This window comes from Parasteatoda tepidariorum, chromosome 9 (genome assembly GCF_043381705.1).
Source record: "Parasteatoda tepidariorum isolate YZ-2023 chromosome 9, CAS_Ptep_4.0, whole genome shotgun sequence".
Classification (NCBI taxonomy): Eukaryota; Metazoa; Arthropoda; class Arachnida; order Araneae; family Theridiidae; genus Parasteatoda; species Parasteatoda tepidariorum.
The window spans coordinates 50,126,222-50,153,699 of NC_092212.1; the positions used below are offsets into that span (position 1 = coordinate 50,126,222).

At 31.6% G+C, this 27,478-nt stretch overlaps 1 protein-coding gene across 1 annotated transcript; it reads left to right on the plus strand.

The window, feature by feature from the left end:
- Positions 1 to 3,451: 3,451 nt before the first annotated feature.
- On the plus strand, positions 3,452 to 26,521 carry LOC107437978 (very long chain fatty acid elongase AAEL008004-like). The gene is made up of 7 exons (XM_016050131.4): positions 3,452 to 3,818; positions 10,608 to 10,798; positions 15,144 to 15,224; positions 16,039 to 16,095; positions 20,179 to 20,284; positions 23,090 to 23,226; positions 24,400 to 26,521. The coding sequence occupies exons 1-7, from the start codon at positions 3,764 to 3,766 to the stop codon at positions 24,751 to 24,753; spliced, it is 981 nt and encodes a 326-aa protein (XP_015905617.2). The 5' UTR covers positions 3,452 to 3,763; the 3' UTR covers positions 24,754 to 26,521.
- Positions 26,522 to 27,478: the final 957 nt, after the last annotated feature.

The window sequence follows — 27,478 nt, forward strand, 5'->3', positions numbered from 1 at the left end:
ATTGAAAAAAAAATTTCAATTTCCGATTATACTTTATTGTTGTGAGTGTCTAAATTTCAGGAGGGGCGAAACGCATCGTTTGCCCCATCACTTAAATTTTAGAGGGGCACTCTGCCTCCCTCTGGTTGGCACGCCACTGGGTCTGACGCTAGATAATAGCGGAAACAACTAAGTACAGAAGTGCAATATACAAAGTGTGAACAATCAACTACATGCAGCTGTGGCCTTTCCCATTCTCTGCAGAGCGTGTTTGTTCTTCTGAGAAAGGGAAATAATTCGCGAAAAGGTATTTTACCGTTTTATACCCTTTCCTTTATGTTATAGTAGGTACGTAATTACAAAAAAGGAAATTTTCAGCAACTCTATCTTAACACAATTTCTTTCTTACATATATAGAGTACTGTATTTTGAAAAAACATGATGTGGTCACTTCATGTGGGGCGCCCTTGACCGTCGGGGCCCCGGGACGGTGCCCCGGCTGCCCGGCGTAGTTACGGCCCTGGCTTTAACTCTACCGTCCATTCAGACATTTTAATCCGCTTCTGGATTCACAGCCTAGTTGGGTCTAACGATCTGCTCAAAATTTTACATGTTGAACGGACTTTAACTCTACCGTCCATTCAGACATTCTAATCCGCTTCTGGATTCACAGCCTAGTTGGGTCTAACGATCTGCTCAAAATTTTACATGTTAAACAGGCTTTAACTCTACCGTCCATTCTATTTTCTGAAATTTCAATAATTTTTTTTACTCTCTTGTATTTGATCCTAGACAATTTTTTTTCGTTTTAAGATGAAGCCGATATTTTCTTATGGTAATTTTTCATTTATTATTATTATGCAAAAAAAAAAAAAAATTATACTTTTTTTGTCGAAATTTTTTTTTGACCAACCTTAATTAAAATAATAAATATTTACTGAAAGTTATTTTTCAGAAGGAAATATCTTTGGATAAACGAATTTTATAATTGTGCTCAAACATTTTTCAATTCACTTTAAAAGTTTTCTAGATATAGTGAAATATGCAAAAAGTAAACTTAACATTAAGTGGTCCAAACTTTGGAGCGTTCTCCTTACCAAACTATTGGGACCACATTTCGCAGATAACAGCTACCCGCTATATTTTGGGGGTCAAAAATCTAAATCCGTTGAAAAAAAGATATGTTTATTCAGAGAAAGTACTCTTTTGGATCTGATTTCGAATTTTAAAATGTCGTCTGCACTTATTATTTAGCATATTTGAGGTCACTCCCTCAAATCCCTTAGGATTGAGTCTTAGAACGTGAAGATCCGATCATTAGATCGAAAGTTATTCAGTGTGGTCCTTTTTTTTAATCTTTTTTGCTCAACGTATTTTCAGAATTAATTTCTGATTTTTTCATTTTAAATTAAGTTTTTGTGAACAAAATACTGCATATCGAGGAATTTTTTACTGACTAAATACTTTAAAGTTGCAGTAAGTTTCGCAAACTATGAAAATATAATTTAAACACATTACTTGCAGAAAAATGTAATTGTAGAATTGTTACATATCCACTTTAGAGAAAAATAAGGAAATATAAAGTCTTTATAATACGGAAAAATAAATCCGAATGAAGCAATTTATTGAGGTGAATAGTCAAGCTTTACTTTCAAGGTTATAGGATTTTACAGTGAATATCGTTACTTAAGCATTTAAATTTCTATACAATGGTAAAAATAAATATGACATTCATTTTACATTTGCTTACATTATATACTGAGCGCGAACATGGGCTGATGAAACATAAAAAGGTAGAACACTAAAAAATTCCGGAAATCAGATTGCCCGTTCTTCTTACCGGGGCATGTTATAAAACAAAAAATCTGTCATATCAAATATTTACAATGAAAATTGCAGTAAATCATATCGAGTTAAATATTATTGTAAAAATTACAGCATAATACTTAATGGTAAAAATGAATTTATGGTAAAATGGAATTCAAGAATGATGCACCCAAAGTACAGGTATTTAATACCGCAATTTCATCCAGAATTTTTTGCGGTGCACAAAAAAGTACTATCAGTTGTCTTTGAGTAAAAAGGAGAAAATAAACGCAATATTGTGAGCAAATTATTCTGTGTCTACCGCAATCTTCAATCTTTTCTGATTTTTTATTGTTAAACTATTTTCGTACAGAATAAAGCATATCGGGAAATTTTTTTCCCTAGAAAACGCTATCGAGCTGCAATAAAGTTGCGCAAACTATGAAACTCTAATTGCAACTAATTACTTGTTCAAATATGTAAAGGTAGAATTTTTTCCCATTGTAATTATACATTAGAGAGCGATAAGGGAATATTAGTCTACATAATCCGGTAAAATAAATCGAAATGAAAAAAAAAACTATATAATACTTACTAAATTATACTGAACTGTATAATACTTAAGGGTAAAAATGAATTTACGGTATAATGGAATTTAAGAATGATACTCCCAAAGTACTGGTACTTTATGTCGTAACTTGATCCGGAATTTTTTGCGGTGTACAAAAAAATTCTATCAGTTGTTTTTGAGTTGAAATGAGAAATAAACGCTAAATTGTGAGCAAATTATTCTATGTATAACGCAATCTTCGAATCTTTTCTGATTTTTTATTGTTAAACTATTGTTTTTGTACAGAATAAAGCATATTGGGAAATATTTTTTCCTAGAAAACGCTTTCAAGCTGTAATAAAGTTGCGCAGATTATGAAACTCTAATTGCAAGTCATTACTTGCTTAGAAATGTAAAGGTAGAATTTTTTTTCTATTGTAATTATACATTAGAGAGCGATAAGGGAATATTAGTCTACATAATCCTCTAAAATAAATCCAAATGAAAAAAAAACTATGTAATACTTACTATATTATACTAAACTGTATAATACTTATGGGTAAAAACGAATTCACGGTAAAATGGAATTTAAGGATGATGCTCCCAAAGTACTTTATGTCGTAAGTTGATCCGGAATTCTTTGCGGTGTACAAAAAATTCTATCAGTTGTTTTTGAGTTGAAATGAGAAAATAAGCGCTAAATTGTGAGCAAATTATTCTATGTGTAACGCAATGTCCGATTTTTAATTTTTAAACTATTGTTTTTGTACAAAATAACGCATATTGGGAAATTTCCTTTTCTTAGAAAACGGTTTCAAGCTGTAATAAAGTTGCACAAATTGTGAAACTCTAGTTTTAACACATTACTTGTGAAGGAAAATGTAAAGGTAGAATTCCTCCACCTTCCCTAATTTAACATTAGAGAACGATAAAGGAATATTAGTCCCCATAATCCTCTAAAATAAATCCAAATGAAAAAAAAAATTATTGACGCACTCATTCAATGTGTATTTTTTCAAGGTTATCGGATTATACAATTAACACTAAAATTTTTGCACTTCATAAAAGCAAAACGTCAACCGTATGATGAAAATAGACGAGGAAGCAATGCCCCTCATTACATACCTGTAACTTCTTAAAGGAAACAGAACTCATTTTTCATTCCTAATTACTAAAAAAAAACGTCTCCAGTTCATATACATTGAAGAGGATGTATTTAAAGCTAAAATAATAATAATAAAAAAATAGTTTTTAAATCACATTTTTGATCCTAGCCTGATCAATTGTGTTTGAAAGGTTTAATACTTCTCGTCTCTTGGGAGGTTATATTGATTCAGGTGAAGTATTTAAAAAGGAAGATAGGCATTGGTTTTTGGGTATTTTGTCCATTTTGTGTTTGTATCGTTTTATTTAACATTTTATCTAAAAATGATATGGAATCATGCTGTGCAGTTTTATAACAAATTATTCGATGACAAATCTGGTAAGCCTTTTGTTAATAATATATTTTTTAATCCTGTATGCTGTAAAATATTTAAATATTGTCTGCTTCAATATATTTTGTGATGCGACTTATTTTTTTTTGAACTAGTAAACTTCAAATCATATTTTCAATTTTTTCACATTTGATTTTTAGTAATTTTTAATTATTAAGAGATTTTTTTTAGTACAGCGTTATAATATGTAACAAATATGTTAGTGAAATAATGCATGTTAATTTTTTTTTTAAATTTTACTATCGCTTTTTAATTTTTTTTTCGGATTTTATTTGGGCTGTGTTGAGTGATAGTACCAATAGAAATACTTGAATAGAAAATAAACAATCATAAATGCAATAATAAAGGCGACTTTTCTCTGAACTAGTAACCTTCAAATCATATTTTGAACTTCTACACATTTGAGTTTTCTTAATTTTTTGTCAGGAGTATTTTTAGTAAAACATTATAGAAATGTTAATTACATAAGGTATGCTAACATTTTTATTTTAATTTACAATCGCATTTTCAGTTTGATCACATTTTATTTATTTTATGTAATAGAGCCAATTCTAAGAACTCAAATGAAAAATATACGATCATAAATATTATACAATACTAATTAAAATACACGATATATTTTAAAGACGGCTCTTTTCTGAACTTTCGAACTTAGATAATTATTTTCACCTTTTTCATATTTGTCTTTTAGTTTTTTTTATTAGGAGATTTAACATTAACATTACATTAAACATGTACTGTTAATAACAACATTAAATAACATGTAAATGGTTTATTTTAAGTCATTTTCTTCACATTTTATATAGGAAATGTTATGTTGTAAAATCAACACAAATACTCGTATAACAAGAACATTATTATTATTATTATTTTTTTTTGTTGAAAATATGAGTTTGATACAAATTGCTTAATTATTTGAATAATAACTATTTACTTCTAATAAATGTTGTCCTCTTCTTTAACTACTGTTTGTAACAATTCTTCTATAACTCTTATTATAGTTTATCTCTCTGTTTACGATAATTTTAATATTTTATTCCCCTGATTTTGATTATCGTGAGACATTAGGAGGAGTAGTAAAATTATTCAAACATTTTATGTGCATGGGTCTGTGTGTCTCTTTTATAACTACGGAAGCCTTTGTACTAGGATCTCGTGATTTAGGCAGCGTACTCAAGGAAAAATTTTAGCTACGTATCGTAAAACAAGCATTAAAATCCCGATTAGTTAGTTTGTTTCAAAAATAATATTTTTTCATGGGTTTAGCATTAGGCATTCCTGCAAATTGACACTTCTTTTCATTTATTTAAAGAAGGGCGTCATTGATGTTTACAAGTTTTCAGATCTATTTAATCAAAAACGAGTTTCCCTGGGAGTCTATTGCGTGCTCTTTAACTATCTTTTGTTTGTTATGACAGGTAAGATCAAGGATCAACGTGATCGGTATGTGTGGTTATGCCTCCGAATTAGTGTTTCTAGAATAATATGAAATAACGTGTTCATTTCGTTTATAGTTTGGTTCTTGCAACTATGTCTTATCAAGTGGTTTTTCATGGCGTGTTAATGTTACAGTCTTGGATTTATTATCCCGACAAAACAATTTTCGGATTTGACTTAAATGGATACCTGCAAGCGACATCAGACCTGCCTGTCGAACTTGTCGTGTTTTTATAAATCTAAATAATGTAAAATCAACTATAAATGAAATAAAAAAGTTATGTTTTGTACTGAAGTGCGGAATTATCGGAAACAATGACTCATTAGTGGTATTGTTTGACTGTCATAAGTTGGACTCGAGCAATAGCATAATTTTTGGTGACAATGTGTAGTTAATTTTTGCATTGATAAGTTCAATTTCTGAAAAGTCTTTCGTAATATACGAGGTGTGCTACAATTGGGTATAATATGAAAAAAGCACAACTACTTCCACTTACTAGGAATAACATTTACCTTTTAGTTTAATTAATAAACTGAGTTTTAAATATGCTTACTAAATTCATAAACTTCGGTAAAACAACAATATAAATTATTTCCAAAGGAACTAGACTAATACAATTCCAACCTGGCGAGTAGCGACTTATAACAAGACACTTCGTTTGATGCTTTTACTTGTTGCTAGAAATCAGGTTCGCAGAAAATGCTGTTTACTAGTTAAATTTAGTAGGAATAACACGATCTGTGACGTAGGCTATAGTATACCCAATTATAAATAATGATAAAACTAGTGGGCTGCGCCCCCTGCTCGCTGACGCTCGCCAACCCCCGAAAATTGCTACGCAATCTTATATGGTTTGCTTCGCAAACCAAGCTCGCTTCGCTCGCTACTAACTTAGATACATTGCAAATTCACAAAATTCTAAGAATTCAAAACAATCATTCAAATCCATATAACGACTTTTTTTTTTTTAAAATTTACATCTTTTTAGTAAATACTAAGTCAGTAAAATAAATTTTAATTCAAATAAATGACATGTAATTCGTTAAACCTATTAGTAATGTGCTATAGTATAAAATCTTAAGATAAAATTTCTAAAACTGATATCTCTTTAAAAAGGTTAAAATTTTGGCTATAATTAAGTCTATTAAAAATTTAAATAAGAGAAATTGCAATGGAAAAACCCTGCATAAACAAAACATTGAATTTCGGAAGAAATCTCGTTTGGTGAGAATGCTCTCTCTTGTCAAAAAATACAAAATAAACTGACCTCAAATAAAACTCAAAGGACTTCGAATCAAATAATTTAGGAAACTACTATCACGTTTAATACAAAAGGAAGATTTATTAACTAAACAATAAAATTACAGCATCGCAGTTCCAAAAAAGAAATATCACACTCACTCAAAAAAAAAAATAAATAAATAACAATTTACATTCTAAATAATCACCATAGCAACCACAAAACTCTTCTCGTTACCACCTATAAACTGATATATAATAAATAAATTATTTAACAAAAAATACGATGCGCATACGCACATAATATTTTACACTCTGGTTATTTCAGTTTCCGCTTTTAAAAGCGCTATATGTTGAGCCACCTCACCATGTGACATTCTTAGCAGCAATGATTGGTCGATTTTCTAGCGTTGCCATTCGGGGAGTTGTAATGTGGCTTTTTTTTATCGCCGTGTAAGAGAAATATATATATAGATATGCCTAGTTGCGTAGTGTTAATTATTATCGATATATAGATTGCTTAAGTTTTCTATTCCATACTACAAAAAACGGTATACGGCTAGCTCGTAACTTAGAAAAACACATAAATATATTTACCATGTACTCTTAATACATTTCTGTAATAAAAAGTAAATCAATAGTAGAAAAGTTAAAGAAAACAGATAAATATCATTTTAATGCATTTGTAATTTCATTACATCGCAATACTAGAATTGTATATTAATATTTCACGAAATAAATATAATATTTTTATGGAAAAAAACCATCTATGCTTGTATTTTAATAAATATTTATGTATTTTGGAATTAATAAAAATGTTTTTTTTTCTTTACGTTTTTGGACCCTTTTGTTGTGACCTTAGACTATTATCTAAATGAAATCAGAAATTTATAATTGTTTGTATGATTTTTATTTTGATAGATACAAAACTGATTCATAACTTCCACGCAGAATACAAAGCAAATTAACGATTTGAAATGTATTCCGAAATTTTTTGATAGATACAAAACTGATTCATAACTCCCACACAGAATACAAAGCACATTGACGATTTGAAATTTATTCCGAAATTATATAGAAACAAAGGTAATATGTCATGTGTCGCTGCTCGGTATACATTCGCCCTGTATTCTCTTTATTGATGATTTTAAGGTTATAGCTACTGCTCGGTATATACTACCCTGTGTTCTCTTTATTGATGGTTTTTTAAAGGTTAAGTCCTACTGCGTGGTATGCATTTGCCCCGTATTCCCTTTAATGATGATATAATGTTAAGTGCCCAGTATGCATTTGCCCGTATTTCCTTTACTGATGTTATTTAGGATTAGAAGCTACACTGGTCGACAAAATTAAGAGATGGAAGACATTTTCCCAAATATCTTAAAAAATACAGAATATAAATAAATTAAATTTGGTATGGATATAGCTTATTCCATGATAATAAAGTATGCAAAACAAAAATTAAAGTGACACTCACTGGCAAGACCTATTGCCAATAAATCCAATGTAGTCTTAATTTAAGGATAAAATATGACAATAAAGGAGAGGCTTGTACAGTGTGTGTTGCCTCCAGTATGGTCACCCCTGACAGACAGACAGCATGCACAACGAGTATGCATGCTGTTAATAAGGGAGTTAATGAGGACTTGTGGAAGATCCTCCCATTCTTCCACCAGAGCAATTTTTAACTCCAGAATGGTTCTGGGGGGGGGGGAGGAGGTTGGCGCATCGCAATAGCTCTCCCAAATCATCCCAAGCATGTTCAATAGGATTCAGGTCAGGGGATTTAGCTGGCCAATCCATTCGTTGAATATCCTCGCATTCCAGATACTCATTAACCATGAGAGCCCTATGTGGTCGCGTATTGTCGTCCATAAAAATGAACTCAGGGCCAACAGCGCCCCTGAAAAGACGCACATAGGACTCTAGGACCTCCTGCCAGTACCACTGGGTATTCACGGAACCATTGTCAAACACATGGCATCTTGCATGATTCCTGACCAAACCATGAGTCCTCCACCGGCATAATGGTCCCTTTCGATAATGTTGCTGGGATGGTATCGGGTTCCAGGTTCCCTCCATATCAATAGCCGTCCAGAAATAGCGTCATAAAAGAATATAGCGTCATAGAAATGTGCGAAAAGGCTTTCCATCTCTTAATTTTGTCCAACAGTGTACAATCTTGTATATATTTGCACGGTATTCTCTTTACTGATGGATTAGAAGCTACTATTTTGAATATATTTGTACGATATTCTCTTTACTGATGTTTTTCAAATGCTTTTGTCTGGTATACAATTGCCTACATTTTTTATAGATTTTTTATTTAAAAGTTAAATGCCACTGCCCGGTGTATATTTTCCTGGTGTAAACTAGAGAGAAATTCAGACTCGCTTTTAGTTGTTTAAGTCAATCAGAGGCCAAGGAATTTTTATCCGGGTCAACCCAGAGCCCAAGACACGTCGGATAACTTATAACCCAGGTCCGAGTGAGGCCAAGATATATGTTATTAAAGACCAAATTTTGAGGTATCGCTACTCAAAATTTTTTTTGTCTAAACATTTAATTTAATCATTAAATTTTCCTTTCCTATAACCTGTAAAAAAAAACTTACTGAAATATCAAGATGACTAATACAAAAAGGAAAATCAAAATCTTGAGTAAAATTAAAGTCAATTTACAACAATTGGTGTAAACCTTACAAAGTAAAAACACCAAATAGAAATAGTAGATTGCTGTAATTATAATACATTTAAGTGTTTCATTTTCTTAAATATTTAATTACTGATCAGATCATCAGTTGACGAGGAAGCCTCCTTTTTACCACTTTCAAACGTTTGTTTGAAAATAGTAAAAAAGTTTATGAAATTTTATCATGAGTCTGAAACCTGTTTTCAGTTAATGTCGTCCGAGCTCGCGTCGATCCCAGGCTAGGGCCGAGCACTGTCAGTTGTAGTTTAGATTTCTTTTTTTTATCATTAGAACATACTTGTATTTTTCGACATACGCTGGTGATGGTCTGAATATGCATGAATATAATCAAATATTCAGTCTTTCATACAACATTAGGTATGTGTTGACTTTCACTAGTGAAAGTCGACATTTTCCGATTTCGGTTAATCACATCAACATTTATAAAATAACTCGCACAAATTAGTATAACATGTAATTTGTTTCAGCTTTTGTCAGTTTGGTTACATCAATAGCTCTGTCTCCAGCTATTTTACAGTGTGCATTAAAATTAATAAATTCAGTGTTATAAATGCTTCAAGATTATTAATTCTCTAAATATAAAAAAATCAAGTATAACTACTACCAATATATATACAAGAATTAACCTATTACCATTTCGCCATAATGTATTTTTTCGTATTTTACTCTATTTACACAACAATAAATTAATATGCAAATTAAAAACTAATGTGTCTGAAAGGAGACCAACTGAAATGTATGAGATTCCCTTCTTTACAAAAGAAATTTCACGAAAACAGTTTTTTTACTTAGCACCTAAATTATATAATAAATTACCATTTCAGTTGCAAAACATCAAAATATATTCTTCTTTTAAGCGTGCTTTATTTCAATTTGTGATGAACATTGACGATTTAGATCTCTATTTTTCACTTTAAAGGAAGCATTTGATTTTTTATACCAGTCTTGTGCCAATCCAAATGAATTTCTTATGTTGCCTTTGTTATGTAATTTTGTTATTTTTTTATATAGTTTCATGCATTTTTTTTTGCTTTCTATTATTACAGTGTTCAACAATATATGACATCTTATGATGAGCAAAATAATTTATGATTGTAATACCCCCCTTTTTTAATTTCTTTTTTTTAATTTCTATTTTAAATTTATTGTATTACTTTTCTTTGTCGCCTGGACAGGAATTTCCACTTGACGACGAATGAGTCTGAAACTGAATGATTGATTCCTTGTATTTATGTGTTTTTGTTCCCAATAAAGTTATATTTGTTTGTTTAAAAAAAACGTTACTATACTGTTGCAAATTGTGAAATCTTTTTAATTTGATTTAAACTTTTCTTCTGGAGATTGTTGATGAATTTTTTTAAAGTAATAATGTCCGTAACTCTTTTAGATCCTCGAATTGAAGATTGGGTTATGACTAAAAATCCCATTCCCACACTATTTATATGTCTTTCATATGTGTATGTAGTGAAATACTTAGGACCTAACCTAATGAAGAACAGGAAGCCTCTAGATATTAGATGGATGATGATAATTTACAATTTTTCGATGGTTATATTTAACATTATTTTGTTTTATGGTGTAAGTATTGAAAATTATTACTCTTATATAATACAGAGAACTAAAGCCCCTTGCGCGCTATCACTTGCAAACCTTCATAACAGCACTTTCTTTCGCATAACTTCATGATTGTTTCTTGCTTCATGCGCTTACCGGCAAATACTAAAATATAGTTATTAATTTAATGTTTGTTTAAACAATATATGATCACACATAAATCAAAACTATCTAGCATTTCGACAGGTAAAATCTATTGGTAAAATGATGGAATACGTTGGACAATTGGAGCTATTTTCCAAAAAANAAAAAAAAAAAAAAAAAAAAAAAAAAAAAAAAAAAAAGGCCGCCAACGCCGAAGTGAAGCGTCGACACTTGTTGTCAAACTGTTGCTAACCCAGAAATAACGCTCTTAGCATTGTCGCTGAGAATTGGCTTAGGCAAAAAACATATTAAATCATAACCTGAAGAGGGGAAATACATAAACATAAAAACCCATCCCTAAGCTAGCAAAATCAAGCTCAAGAAATTTACAAATCTCAAGCTCAACCGCAAAATCACACCATGAATTTCAAAATGAAAATGCAACCCACCTAATAAAAGCAATGATTTTTCTTACTCTTATATTTTGAGGTGCCCCATAGATTATCGGCAAGTCGGTCTTCAAAATTGATGATATTGTTTTATTTACGGAAACTCAGTTATTTTATGATACATCTCATGTTTATATGTTTTTGTTATGTTAGGCTTTGTTGTCGTTGTTGTGGCTTATCTTCCAAATGCCTGACGAAGTCAGACAAGATCCATCAGACCGTTGACCCTAAGGTAATCGAGAACCAGAAGGGGGGATGAATATATGTCCTCTCTGGAAAGTCCCAAACAGTTCAGGATGTGCTCGGGAGGAGCCTGCTCAGTTTGGCATTTGGAGCAGACTTTGAAGACCGTCACGCTAGCTAATCAGGGTTTAGGCAGTGGGCCATAAGTGTTAAATAATGTTAGGCTTTAGTGTATATAGATGCTTTTTTTATGTATTACTATTTCGCCATTTTATATGGCAACACGTAACACGTGAGACAGGCTTAATCCGATCCGCCCCTGAATTGGGGCATCCGGAGTATACTAGGTGACTCATGGTTACAAAGATCCTCAAAGTCAGACGGCGGAGCCGGTGGTGCATGGACACTTGAGGGTACATGGCCCCGAGTCACGCACGACAAAGAGCACCACTTCTTGTCAATGAGCAAAGGAGAAAAGTTTGTCAACGAGTCCGAACCCACAGGGGCGGCTTCAAATCACCTGCAGATGAACCAGGTCGACAGCAGTGGGCGTCTGCCATCCTGCGGTCCGTCGAGATGTCCCAAGACTGGAAGTCTCCAAACCAATACTTTATTCAAAACTTAGAATACAAACAAAAAACCAAAAAACAATTGATCACAAACAATTTGAAAAAAGTAATGAAATAGTCAAGAGTTACAAAAATACTGGCTGTGCCAGAACGCTCTCACAATTCCGGAACTCCCAGGAAAATCTAATACTTGGTGTTTTGCTGAATCTTTTCTCTGGCCCATTGCAGAGAAGGACATGTTTGATTCCATGCGCTATGATTTATACGAAGTCTCGTATTATACTTTTGGTTTGCTTCTTTGCAATTAATGCAGGAACTCTTGTTACTGCAAGCATCTTTCTTATGTCCTTGTTCTCCGCAATTAACACAAGTTTCTTGATGTTCACACACTTTCGCGACGTGGCCAAGCCTGTTGCACTTATAGCAACGCAAAGGACGGATGTATTCTTTCAGTCTCACGAATGTCCAGTTAAGACTCAGCCTGCCGCGCCTTATTATTCTTTTAAATGCACTCGGTTTAGTCGTAATAACCCAGGGAGTTTTCATTCGACTCCTGATTGGAAACAAAACTTTGGGTGTTGACTCTTCAAATTCCTTATTCGAATTTTTCAATATTTTTTCAAAGTCTTATTTGCAGTTCGTCTCTTCTACTTCATATAATATGACTCTAGGATTTCTCTTTTTAATTTCCTCGCAATGAAACACCTCCGTCAGGCCCTTTTCTTCTAATTCATCCATTATTGAGCTTTTCTTTTCAATTTTGAGTAATACTCCGCCGTCTTTTATTTTCTTTATCCTTATGAGACCCAGCTTTAGGTCACCGGGATTGATCTTTTCTTTCACGACCTTCTCAATGTCAGTGTCGATATTTTTGCTCGTGGGTTTTAAAGTAATGCAGTGTTCGATAATTGGTCTGCGTGAAATGGTGACTGATGCACGTTAAATCTGTCGAGTCTCAAAGTCCTCCATGTTCCCATAACAAATCAATACCTCTGGGGGTACTGATCCAGGAGTTTCCTTGTCTTCTGGATTGGTTCAAAATTACAAGGCTACGGAGTTGAACGTAAGTAGTCGTAAACCCGTGAAAGTGGGTCGGCTGTTCAACGACGGTTATAAAATAAAATAAAATTGGTCTGTGTTCTCCAGCACCTTGACTCCTTAATGCGTCTGCGTAAGATTGGCCTTTCTGCTTAGTTTTATTCTTTTTCCCTTTTATGACTTCATTCAGCGCTCTTTCTGCTTCGTGTTGGAGTCCTTTAGTGTAAGACAACACTTCATTCTGCTTCGTTATTATATCACTGAACTCAAATGCCATAGTTATTAGCTTTTGCGCCATGACCAGATTCAAGACTTTGCCATTACTCTTGGTTATAAATTTCAATAATTTCTCTCTTAAGAAAATTCCAGACGTGGCCCATTCCTTAAGTGATTCCTCAAACGAGTTATTAAATGACTCAGGAGGATCTTCCTCCTCCGAATCACACCTTGTCTTGGACGTGAATAAAATGAGAAGTTAATTCAGCAACTCTAAAAAGAAAAAAAAAAATTCTTTCACTTCTCTCCTATGCTCAAATCTAGATCACTCAAATAGTGCTCGAATTCTAAAGAGTAGTCTAAAGCTCCTCCGTCTGCGTTAGCCGTCCGAAGACGTTTGACCCTCGAACCACGATGAGGTGCAGAGCGGGGAAAATTAAAAAATAGAATTTGATGTTAATTGGTAGGCCGTTTAAGAGTTTGGCGCTGGGAATAGACTCTGAGCCTTGTTTCGCTGCGGGTATTTGCTACTCAAAGTAGCTTTAATGATGATATCTTACCAAACTCTAAGGGGCTCGAGGGATCACATAAGCAAAATTCGCAAAAAATTACCCGTCTTCGCCAAGGGGTACAACAGTATATATTTATCCTTTTTACTTTCCAAACAAGAGAGATCCTAACTCTACTTCTCTTTTATGGTAAAATTCTAGAATAGTCCAACCGTCGGCGACCTTTTGAAATCTCGTAAAGTTGGCTATTATTGCTTAGATCAACGTTGTTTTTTTATTATTAGCAAAACAGTTTAAATTATTACCAATTTATAAAAATGTTTTTAATAAAATAAAATAAAAAATATCTCACATAAAAGAACAACATATCTATCCGAAATATCTTCCAGAAACCTAGTTTAGCGGGATTTCAAAGAGTCGCTTGGCGAGATTTCAAAAAATCGCCACGGGATTGGCTATTCTAGGATCCACGCTCTTTTATTTTAAAAAATGAATTTAGTTCAAGAAATCTTATTTGAAATGTAAATGATATCATGCTGATGTTTGCCACTTACTGTCGCTCGATAGATATCGGTAAATTATAAGTAAAAAAAATTCTGCTATATTTCCTTGAAAATAAATAAATAAAACACTACAAATAGGACAATGAATATTGGCACTTGTTACTAATGCTCACACATTCTTTCTTTTTTTCTTCTCGCAAACATTATAGGCAAGCAAAATCAAGCGCTTGTACGTCGTGGCATAAGCAAATGTCAGAAGCAAATTGATTAAGCAATTTGAAGCCTAATAGCTGTATAGTTAACATGCCATCTATGTTCATTGCGCTCTATATAATAGTGTTTAATGTCATATTTGATCATTAAGTGTGATGATGTGTACCATAATGTGACTGATCATATAATCGTGTTTGTATAGCAAACATTTATTAGGTCTACCAAACCTTTAATTATATTGATTGAAATAAATGTTGCACTATTGCTTACGGCAATAATTTTCATAAATGTTACTAATTATTTGCTAATGTTATAAATGTTACTTAATTTTTATGTTTCTATATTTCTAAAAACGGTTCTATATTACGATTTCTTTTTGAATTTTCTGACCTGTCCATCTTTTCCTGAGTTCGTCATTTTATTTCATTTGTATTGCAGATGCAGTATGAAATATTACATATCATAATCAATAAATTTGATGAGAACTGTTTCTCGTAGAATTATAAGGGTGAAACATATGATTTTTAATATATTCTTTATTTTAGCTTGGAATCTATGGTTGGTTTGGTTTATACAGTTTTAAGTGCCAACCAGTTGATTATTCAAGTAGCCCTGAAGCACTTGGTGTGAGTTAATCTTTTTATTTTCCTTAATATAAGAACAGTGTTCTGTATTAAGTTAATTTAAATTTTTAAAATATTTGTTTAAAATTAGGTAGCAAATCAAGATTTAAATAAGAAAAAAAAATGCTTAAAAAAATAATGTTAATTTAAAACTTGGTACGTCTGGCTATAAAACGTGTACAGTCTGGCAATTGAGTACTTGCAACACGAGAAGAAGTCAAATAATTATGCCTAACCATGTGATTTAAATCAGATTTAATTGGATATCTGTAAGTGACGTCACGTGTGAGCACCGAATATGATTGGTTTCTGAATCGACAAATGTCACTGTTTGCCTAGCCTAGGATGACGTCATTTGTAGGTATTTAATCACTAGCTGAGTCCCCAACCGTATTGCACCTAGAAGACAACCTCACGGAAAACTCATGGATTCAAACAGTGGGGAATTTTTTATTTAATTTTTGACCAGTATGTTGAAAATGCATGGGAAATACTGTATAAAAATGTACTGTCTGTTCAATTCTATTATTAATCTATTATTATATAAAAAATATTTTTACAAATTACTATTATTACAAATATATTTAATTATATTTTAAGTAATAGCATTGTTATGGAGATAGGTGATAATAGCTTCTTCCAAATAACTCGTTACGAATAGCTACTTTACAGAAACCTTTTCCTAAGAAACAAAATAAATTTTAAATACTTCTCTATCATTGTAAAGAAAACTTAGCCAATAATTTATCCGTGTCTATTTTATATTTCAAATCTTTTGATATATTTTAATTGTAATGTCTTTCCTTATTTGTTTCAGATGTTATCCATCTCCTGGTGGTATTACTTGTCAAAAATGGTGGATTTTACTGACACAGTAAGTATAAAATGATCGAAATGAAAAGTTAATTGGGTTTCCAATGATTATTTTTCTATTATTATTATTGCTATATTATGATTATTATTTCAAAATTCTTTTGACATTTTTCAATTTTAGAGACGTATTTCGTTTGTCTGCGCAGAGGGGCACAAACGAATTTTTCATTTAAATCTATCAAAGAAGTAACGTTACGAAATCTAAAACAAATGTAAAAGATGCTGATGCATTACAGGAAAGGATTAAAAGAAAGTAAAAAAAAAATAATAAGCAAATTATGAGAAGCTTAAAATAGAACAAAGAATTAAACATTCAAAGATTAAAAAATTAAACATCATTAAAAAAGTTTACAAAAATTAACATTAATTATTATTATTTTTAAATTTTAGAAAAAATGATTTAAAAAGAATTTTTTTCTCTTGTTTTTGAAGAACGCGCATAAAACAGAATCAAAAGTAAGAGACTCATAAAGAAAGAAAAAATAGCATGAAGTCACTCAAATACTGGGTACTAATGCACGATTTCTAAAATTTGAACTAATTCAGTATGAGGCTAGTTAGGAAATGATCAAATCGTACACTAAGAGTACTGGTAGCTATAAATACATATCTGCCAACTTTTACACATTTTGCAGATAATTTACACATTTTGCGGGTTTTGAAAAGAACATTTAAAAAAATAAATAAATTGATTTTATTTTAAATTTTGAAAGTACTTAAATATTTCCCCTTCAATATAAGTTTTTTTTTATACACATGCATAATTATTTAAAAATCCTGTATCGTAAATTCATTTCTAATTAATTTTTAAATTCTAAGAATCAAATTTTAAAGTATAACCATTATTACAACTTGATAAAACTCTTAAACAAAACATTGCACTGTATCTCCGAATGAAATTACGGTAAAAAGTGCACCCTGAGTATGCATCCGTAAAATTCACTTTTCCATAAAATCTACCTTTATCGTAAAATTTTTAACCCAGTTTGAATTCCAGTGATGACTGGTCAATACAAATTCCGTATCCGACTTGCTTCGACCATAGTGCTGGCGTAAAAATATCCTCGTGGGAGGTTTTCGTCGTCTTGCTCACCATGTAACGCAAATATGGTTTAGTTCCTTCTAAAGATCCTCCACGAAGGCAAATTTCTCCCAATACTTGATCCAGGAGTTCCCTTGTCTTCTGGATTGGGTTCAAAATTACAAGGCTACGGAGTTGAACATTAGTAGTCGTAATTCGAAAATTGGATCGGCTGTTCACTGACGGTTATAAAATAAAATATAGATAAAAATCTAATGATAGTGTCGCAGTTTTCCATTGAATAATTAAATTCTGCGTTACATTTTAAGATAAAGTTGTTTACATCGGAGTCGAATCTTATTAATCGTTTTACAATTATCTCTTTTGGTGCAAATTACATTAAATTACGGTTAAAGTGATTCGTTAAATGATTTAGAACTTAACTTCCAGATTTATACGCAACAATACGGTAAGTGCAAAAATTTTATTCAAAATACATCCGTCCGTTTATTAAGCTAAAATATTAAATTACAGTTGCAAGCTCACCAAATTTGTTATAACAATATACTTTTAATTTTATATGTTATTTCAAAAAATGATTACTTAGAAAAATGATTTATGTTCACTTATACATCTTAAGGGAAATAATTAGACATGGGAAGTGGAGGCACAAGTGTTCTTTTTAGTACATATATTTTTAGTTGAATTATTATTTCAACTGTCTTATTCCAAGAAACAGCAATTATTGCGAAGCAATCCTCGAGGTTGGTGAGAGTGAGCGAACCTAGTACATTAAGCTTAGCCCCCTAGTTAAAGTGGTTCGGTGACTTAGCGGTAAATATTAGTGTATAAAAATTTCAGTATAGAAGAGTTTTTGTTCCGTAAAACACTACTATAAGAATCCCTAGCTCGATGAGTCATCACCTCCTACATCAAGAAGCCTCCACACGGTCTTTCATAAGTAGTCCGCGCAGACTGCTTAAAAAGCGAACCAGTTGTGCGCATGTACCTAAAACCTTTTATAAAAGTAATTGAGAGAAATTTAACTTATATATTTGAGAATTGAATCTGTAGTGGTTGACAAGTGAATAAGGCATTTCAATAATATTCATAAATAAAATAAATTTTTAGTCATATATTTGCTACCACTTTCTTTTTTAACTATATTCTGTATTAAATGACTCGTTCGGTAAGTGGATATCCTCCACGATCGGACTACCAATAAAAAACCGTGTGGAGGCTTTCAGTTGTAGGAGGCGTTGGCTGAGCGCTTATACTTTTTACCGCGCAACTTGATCCGGAATTTTTTACAGTGTGTAAAAATTGGTAGCCAGTCATTTTAGCTATTTCTTTCATTGGCTATTTCATAATGAGAATGGCAAATCTTATGAACAATAACTCCATAAACATAAACTACATAACTACAAACTACATACATATGAACATAAACTACATAAATATTAGTTAGATATTCTTTTAATATTTTTGATGAAGAGTTAGTTATTGAATTCTGGGGCAGTTTCGCCTAATCTTTGGTTTCTAAAGTTCATTAAGAAGTTAAGGGTAAAGCAAGCATATTTAAGTGAAATGAAGTATGACCTAAAAAAGCAAACTTTAGAATCGCTGCTTATTGCATTATTGAAAAAAAACAAACGATTTAGCTATCTTTCGTTTCTACCGTATAACTAAACTTGCCCAAACTTTGTATGGGTTCAAATTGTATGATTTAAAAAAAAAGTCAGGCTTTAATAAATCAAAATGTATAGTTTAGCAAGTTATACAACCCACTTATATGGTTATATATAGTTATATACAATCTTCTATACAAATATGGTTACATACAATCCAGAAAATGTTGTTTTAGTCAGGAAGCAAACATATTAACAAGCATTTAACGAAAATGGATATTTTTAGTATAACAGTATTTTAAATAAGCAAGATCTGTACTCAAACTTGGAGTATTCTGAAAAATATTTTTAGAATATTGTAATTTAAATAAGATTTTTGCACTCTTTTAAGCATACTGTTCTCTATAATTGGACGACCGGAGGCTAAGTGGTAGCGCTTCGCGCTCCCATGCCACAGGTCCTGGGTTCGATCCTTGGGCCGGGAAAGGTTGACTCAGCCTTTCATCCCTTCAGTGAGTCGATAAATGAGTACCAAGCAGGCTTGGGAACTAAACACTGGGGGTTCTGCGTTCGGCTGACCGCCTAATCGGAACATCTGCTCCTGCACTCCAGAGCCCAAGGTCAAGAAAGCTGAGATGAGCACAGTAGGCCTTGGCCCTCTATGGACTGTAGCGCCACTGAGTTTAGTTTTTTTTTAAATTCTCTATAATTGTATACAGTATTTTATGATTGTTACATATTTTTAGTGCATTGTATTTAAAGTTAACTATATACTCTTTTAAATTTAAAGCATTCTATAATTTTATATAGTGTTCTATGATTGTAACTCATTTTTTGTAAATTATTGTTTATATATCTGTACTTTTTTATACTTACAGTATTCAATAATTAAAAGATAATTTAAAAATATTGCCGATTATATAAGCTATGACTTAACTCTTTTAAACTTACATTGTTCTATAATAATATACAGTGTTTTTAAGTAGGAGATTTTTATTATACAGTAGATTAAATAAGCTATATTTCTACTGTTTTCGATTTACAGTGTTATGTAATTGAAGTAATCTAAAGAAAAGTTTGTTAATATAAGTTGAAATTTAGAAAAATATTGAATTACAGTAATTTTGAATACGATGAAATTAAAAAAAATCACTGTGTAAAAACACTAGAAAACTATTTTTGTTACATAATTTTCCATTAAAAGTTTTAGCCGGGTGTAATGAAAGTAACTAAAGATTCGAAAACGGAGCGGCAAACTGAATTCTGCTTAGGAAACTAAATAATTTAATGATGTGTTTTCATAATGTGATTACCCATGATCATTCATCAATGCTTTCAGTTATTATTTAGACCATTTCATACGATACCGTAGCATACGTCAAGTTTGCTATTAATAACAATAATTACAATCAGGAATTACTTTATTTCGTTTCAGATATTTTTTGTTATGAGAAAGAAATATAATCAAATTACAACCCTACATGTAGTTCACCATGGATTGATGCCCATGAGCTGTTGGTTTGGTCTTAAATTTACACCAGGTAGTTTTTATTTGTCCTTTTTTTAAAAAAATTAAAGTTTTTTTTCTTTGAGAAAACTAGTTGTCACTGTTTTGTTAAAAAATGAATGTGCCGAAACTTCTGCTAAATTTGAGTAGAAGCTTCTTATAAATTTTATTTCTTGAAGTTAAAAAGAGGGATTATGATATGTGACTACTACATTTATTATGAGTTATATTCAGTTCTCTGCAAACTGCCGTCATAATTTCGAAATGCACCTACAAAGCTCACTGAAGTAAGCCTAACAAATAACATCATCTGCTTACAAAGAGTTGGATTTTCCAATTAACTTACAACATAGATGCAATTATCAAATTATCCAGAGTAAATATATAGGCTATAATCGCGAATCACAAGTAACAATAATCACGAATAGTTAATTTTTATAGTAAAAAGGGGAAAAAAACTAGAAATAAAATGTATTATTTCACATTTTCCAAAAATTAATTGTTCACGGAGAAAGTAATTCTGGTAACTAGAAATTCTGGTTTACTGGAAATTCTGGTTTTCAAAATTATAGTTTTTATTATCACACATTCAGTAAAAGATATAAAACTGAAGAGTAAATTCAACCAAATAAATAATATTTTGCCAAATTTTATAAAACCAAATAAATTGTAATAGTGCCAAATTTTAACACTCTTAACAAATTTTATCACGTATTATAAAATCATATTTTATTTTTAATTTTACCAAAATCATTACCAAATCACTTTGGTAAAAATTACTGTAGTTTTTAATGTTTCCATAGAGCTAGAAAAGCGTTAAATTTCACTACATTCTGGTAGTTTTGGCCATACTTCTTACTCAGTGTTACTTTGTTTAGCAGTGTTTACAGTTTACAGTTCACTCAGATTACCCAGTGTTAATCTCGTGTTTGGTTTCCTTTAATTCATCGTGGAAAACTACATACGAAACAATGCTTCCCTTGCCTATATTTTATCTAGATAGTACGGTCAATTGATTAGATAACTTCAAACCGAAAACTAGTAATTTTTATACATAAAAACCCTTTAAATTTATGAATTGTTAGTCCTGCTGATTAGACTAGCTGTAGTAATTGCTTTCATTCGATTTAGCTTAATAAAATACACGAATTGTACATCACTTTTCTAGATGAAAATGTCAAATGCGTTAATAGTGACAGGTAAAAATTGTACTTTTTGTTCATAAAACATTTATAACTTCAAATTGCTAGTCCGATTGTTTGTTCTCATCTAATTCAGTGAAGGAAGTTACATCATAATTCCTTGTTTGTCTAAATAACAGTATTTAAGTTTCTCATCTCATTTACCCTCTTTGCTCCTCTTTTGCCGTAAGCCGTGACAAGTTGAAACTCCATATTTACCTTTGTACATAGAGAACTAAAGTAATGCAATGGCACAACTCGGATGGTCAGAGACAAGCTAAAGAGCTGAATCGTGACTGTCCTAGAGTACGTCAAAAAGAGCTTCTTAAGCTTGGAAGGAGCGGCTTGAGGAATATCATTGGTCCTCTCACTGGACACTACACCCTCAGTAGACACCAATACGTAATTGGTATTGAATTTGATTCTCTTTGTCGATGTTGTCATCTTGAGGAGGAGACTACACGACATATGCATTGTAATTGTGAGGTCTATCCTGCTCAAAGATCATAGCATTTAGGGCACCATTGCATTAAGACCTGGGAACTGCAGGACGTTCCGGTCAGGTGTTTACTGAACTTCATTGCAGTCATAAAGCTTTCCTGTTAATCATCATGATTTAGGGTTTGGGTACAATAGACCTCAGATCGATGTGACCTGCTCTTTGGAGCTGTCCAACCTCTAAGTCTAAGGTAATCTATGCCTTTAATCTCCAAAAACAAATTTCAGCATGTTCCGGTTTGTAATTTTATATGTATATCTGAAACTCTAATTAGACTGTACTAAGCCTTAGACTTTGAGGTAAAAAATGGGTATTAACATTTTTGTAGATTAGACATGTATAGATTTTCCTGTCAGATACTGCAGTAATCTGTAGCTGCTTCAGAAGGTAAACAAATATTGTGTTGCTGTCTCATGACAGTGACCCTTATTGATTGTGAAGAATGAAAGTTCTGGTTGTATGTAATTATTTGCAGTATGGATGTGAAAATTTTATTACTGTGGGTTGTGACTTTTTGCCCAATTTATTTTCAATTAATATATTATTCGCCCCACTACGAGTTTCCCGTTTCCCCACTTTAATTTCTCTGATCGTAGTTCGGAGGAGATCCGGAGTTCCATCTGATTATTGGATCATGTAGGATTGGATTAGTTTCAAGCTTTAATATTAGCTGGCTTTTAGCCTAGCTCTTAAGGCGAGTGATTATCCTCGGGGAAAAAAACACTACTTTATCCGGAATCTAAGCTTAGCTTGTAAAGGGGTTTCAATGAGCATTTAAATGGGTGATAAATTGAAATTGGCATGCATCCTTCGAGATTATAACAAGATGAAAATACGATTCAACAGTGAATTTCCTGTCATTTAATTAGTGACGTTTTACCATTGACAATAAATATTATAAATGAGCCTGTAATACTGTTACATTGGCTTTAACTTATGCGCTTATACTGTATGTACTATATTATTTTATTGCTTTTAACTTATCATATATTTGATTACCTTTAACTTATGTAGTGTGTGTTATTCTATTGCTTTAACGTAACATGTGTTATATTACTTGAGTGACTTCACTTACGCAATATGAGTTAGATTATTCAATTATCTTTAATTTATGTTACATTGTTTTATTACCCTTAACATATTGTAAGTTTTTTTATAGGTGGCCATAGTACATTTTTTGCATTTATAAATAGTTTCGTCCATATTTTGATGTACAGCTACTACGGTTTGGCTGCAATTGGTCCCCATATGAATAAATACCTGTGGTGGAAAAAGTATATGACCACATTCCAAATGGTGAGTTTTAATCTTTTTGAGTTAAAAACCAGAATATTTTGATTTTCCATGTTGTTGGTTCGAATAATTTAGCTGCAATTATTCAAACAACTTTTAATTATCAAATTAATTAATGCTTGATCGCTATTGACTGTTGTCGTTCTGCCATAGCCATCCATAAGAAACATTTTATTGATTACGGTAAGAAAGTAGATACATTTTAGATTAAGTATGATTATGCTTACTCGTAATCAAAATTATAAATCTAACCTAGATTGAATGCAATCATTATTAATTATAATCATTACAGTCGTTGTTTTGTATTAGTTATAATAACGCCTACAGCTAATATTGTAACCTGTTATTGCTTCAAATTGCAATTAAAATTGTAATCAGTAATTATTATTAAGCCACGATGGTTCAATGGTTCAGGTACTAACAGATTGCTAGGGACTGAGGTTCTATCTTTGGTGGCAGCTAGAAGTACCCAGCGTTGTGTGCCAGATTATCTGAAAACGTTAGAGTGTACATTGATTAATTTTTATTGATTAATTATTGGGTTGGAAAAGGGTAGGTTTCTTTAAATCCCGATTTGGCCTTATGGTCCGTATCGGCCATGCCCGTACCTGGGTCGCTTAATTTAGTGCTTTAATCCCAATTTAACTATTTGTTTTGAAAGTATTTCTTCAAATTTGAAAGCTCGTGTCTTTTCCATTTAAATATTAAACAATGTCATTTTAATGTGATTATTTTTAAAAACTTTTTTCGACAAATCGAAAGAATCTTGCCCAGAATTCTGCATAGCCGTAGAGGAAAGAATTATTTATTTTTACTGATTTATTGCTCGATATATCTAAGAAGGATTTGGTTGCTTTTTAATCCTGCTTTAACTGCTGTTGGCTTCGGATGTAATTTTGAAACCGTGTTTTTTTTCCTTATTAAATATTCAACTGTGACATTTTAATGTGATTCTTTTTTCAAAACTTTCATTGACAAGTCGAAAGATTACTGAGAATCCTGTTCAGTATTCTGTACAGCTGTAAAGGAACGAAATTCAATTCCGTTGTTTCACAAAAATAATAAAAACTGAACAGAAAGAAGTTAATTTTTGTTATTGGCTAGAATGTGTATTTTCATGCAAATTTTTAACTATTGTTCACATGAATTTTAGTTAATCCTCATTTATTGTTGCAGATTCAATTCATAATAATCTTCGTACATGCATTTCAATTGCTGTTCAGAGATTGTGATTACCCAAAAGCTTTCGTATGGTGGATTGGACTTCATGCTGTTTTATTTTGGTTTCTTTTCGCTGATTTTTATAAAAATACTTACAGTGCGGCTGAAGCTTCTAAAAATCGAAAGGGAAAAGCCACAGGGTCAAATGAAATGGAAGAAGCATTATTAAGTGGCTACTCAGCAATGGATGGTCAAATGATTTCTGACGATGACTACAAAAAACAAAAGAAAGTTTTCAATAACAATGGTACTAGCCATAGCAACAAAGAGGCATCATTAAAAAAAAATACTGAAAAGAAAGTTAATTAAATATGTTCTTTCGAATTAAAACAGGCGCTTTTTGTAAATGTGACTAAATAAGAGTTGATTTATCACCTGCCCTCCAAAAAATTGTTTCTTATTTTTAAACAGGGAAATGTTCTTTTCAAATCCCCTTCAGAACTGTAATACCTGATCACGTGATTCTCCCCTCACGGCCCACGGTATCATTCATGATTTCTCTCTGGCTCCAGCGACCCAAAAGCACGGACATGATCTCAATATAGCCTTCTTGTGTTGCATCATGTATTAGTACGTATAAACTCCGTGCGTGCGGGCCCAGGGAAGTGCTTGTTTGGGTCCTGAAGAGGTTAAAGAGGTATAATAAATATTCTAAACATACTTAACCATAACATATTACCATTTGATTGCTGTCTGATAGAGTTTTAATTTAAAATTGCCAATTAAAGTCTTAGCTTTTTGATAATTTAAAATGTAGTTAAAATTAAATAGGGTTTTCAATTAAAGTATGTGTTAAAAAATATTTTTATATCTGCATTGTTAAAATCTGCACAGTACTCTCTAAATCTGTTGTACATTTAAAATAAATAATACAAGGTGTTCAACGCCTTCAATGTACATATATTTTCGGAATACTTTTCAAAAATGAAGTGAAAATTACTTGCACGTTATAAGTGGCAAATTTAAGGAAAAAAAAAATTTTTATTTTTGAAATCTGAAGAGTTACTAATGAATAAGGCATCGAAACATCAAAAGCTATTTATTTGTCAAATAAAATTGAGAGGAGATGAATGGTGGTTATCAAACCGAAACACCTACAAATTTCTTCAGACAATCAAACTTGTTTTGATGCCTTAATCACTTTTTTCTATATAGTGATAAAACAGAGTTTGAAAATATTTTTTTTTTTGCCTCTTAAATTTGGAATCCATAATGAATAAACAATTTCGACATCATTTTTGACAGAGATTCTAAACAATTATATTAAGAGTGGCGATGTGTGTTACAACAAGTTAAAAAGCGTATTAGAATTGAATATTACTTTACTCAATGTATTAATACAGGGGCAAATGTACAGTTCAAAAAGAGAGAAAAAAGGAACACCCTGTATAATTTTTGATCTAGTGTTCTTCACGTGTGATGACTCAATCTTAAAGGTTCAAAGCTGCGACCTCAAATATGCTGATAAATAAGTGCAGATAATATTGCAAGCTGCAAAATCAGACACAAAAAAGAATTTCTCTATATAAACATGATTTTTTTTTCTACGGATATGTATTCCTCACCCTCAAAATAAGGAGAAGATAGTATAATGTCTAAAAATATTTAAAAAATGTCTGGCTAACAAAAGCATGCATAAAAGAAACAAAACATATAACGAGATAAATTAAAAATAAAAGCACAAGACAAATTAATGGTTCACCAGACAGTTGCTGATTTTTTAGGAGATAGTTTTAGTTTTTGATTTTGAGGTTTATAGTAACCGGTTACAGGTTTTTCTATTTTTTTTACAAGTTTATTACTAACCCGTTACGGGTACTTTATTTTTGTTAATTTATGTATGGTTGTTTAATTAATGTTTTATACATAAAAAAAAGAAAGAACTATTTCTTAACCCCTTAACGATCGGTTGATCTTCAAGAAAACGGTCATAAAAGTGCCTATTTTGCCAAATACACGTATTTGATTAGTGCTGACATCTAGTTTAAAATAAACTAACTGTCTAGAATTACCTTAAAAATATCCTGGTACTGCCATCTGGTGTGTAAAGTAGAAATAAAGTGTTTTCCGGGCAAAAGGAATGAATTAGTTTTATTCTTAGTGGCGCGTTACTACTAAACACTCCAGCCAGGAAATTTCACGGGAGGGAGAAATAGAGGGCGAAGCCTTGCCCCGTCATTTTAACGGGAGCGAGAAGGAAGGGGTTAATATAACTTGATTCGTTACAGTAGCCATAATGCGGGACATATGGTTCCAATAGGTAGATCAAGAGAGACGCCCGAAGTTTGAATTTCTTAATGTCATCTTACTTGTTGCGTATTTCGCCATATCTCGAGAACTTTTTAAGTAGTATATCGTAAAATGTGTGCACACAATTATAAAATTCAATTAATCAAAGACAATTCCACGCCAAAAAAATATTTTTTTGTTTTTTATTATGCTTCGTTATTTTATAAAATGATAGTCGAAAATATTTTGAATTGTAAAATATACAAACTTTTGCATCTTCTTAAACAGTGTAATTTTGAAAGGCAAATTACAAAATTTCAACATAGTCGATCCAATAATTTCTGAAAGATCGATTTTTAAAAAAGTCGTATTTTTAATATTACCGATTTCGTTTAAATTTTGAATTTTGCCATATATTTTTTAAAATGTTCAAATAATTAATATTGAAAAATTTGTATACCTATTCGCTAATTATCAAATAAAATATAAAAAATATCATAAAATGATAAATAATTATTAAAAATTATTTTTTGCCTTGGAATGTCTTGGATCGAAGAAATTTTATAATAGTGCTTTTCAACTCACTTAAACAGTTCTTGAGATAGGGCAATAGGAAAAAAAAAGTAAAAATTAAGAGTGCCCGAACTTTAAACGGCTCTCCTGACCAAACTATTGTGACCCTATTTCCAAGATTGTGGCTAACTCCGTATTTTGAGGGTCAGAAATCCGTTGAAAAAAATACACGTTTATACAGAAAATATTTTTTCTCCCTGTCTAATTTCGTAACTTAAAATATAGTTTGCAC

Bases quoted from the DNA above. Each gene is read 5' to 3' on its own strand.
- LOC107437978 (XM_016050131.4), top strand. From the start codon at position 3,764: ATGATATGGAATCATGCTGTGCAGTTTTATAACAAATTATTCGATGAC. The intron at 16,096-20,178 runs GTAAGTATAAAA...ATTTCGTTTCAG, and splicing joins TGGTGGATTTTACTGACACA to ATATTTTTTGTTATGAGAAA. The intron at 20,285-23,089 runs GTAGTTTTTATT...GTTTTTTTATAG, and splicing joins TGGTCTTAAATTTACACCAG to GTGGCCATAGTACATTTTTT.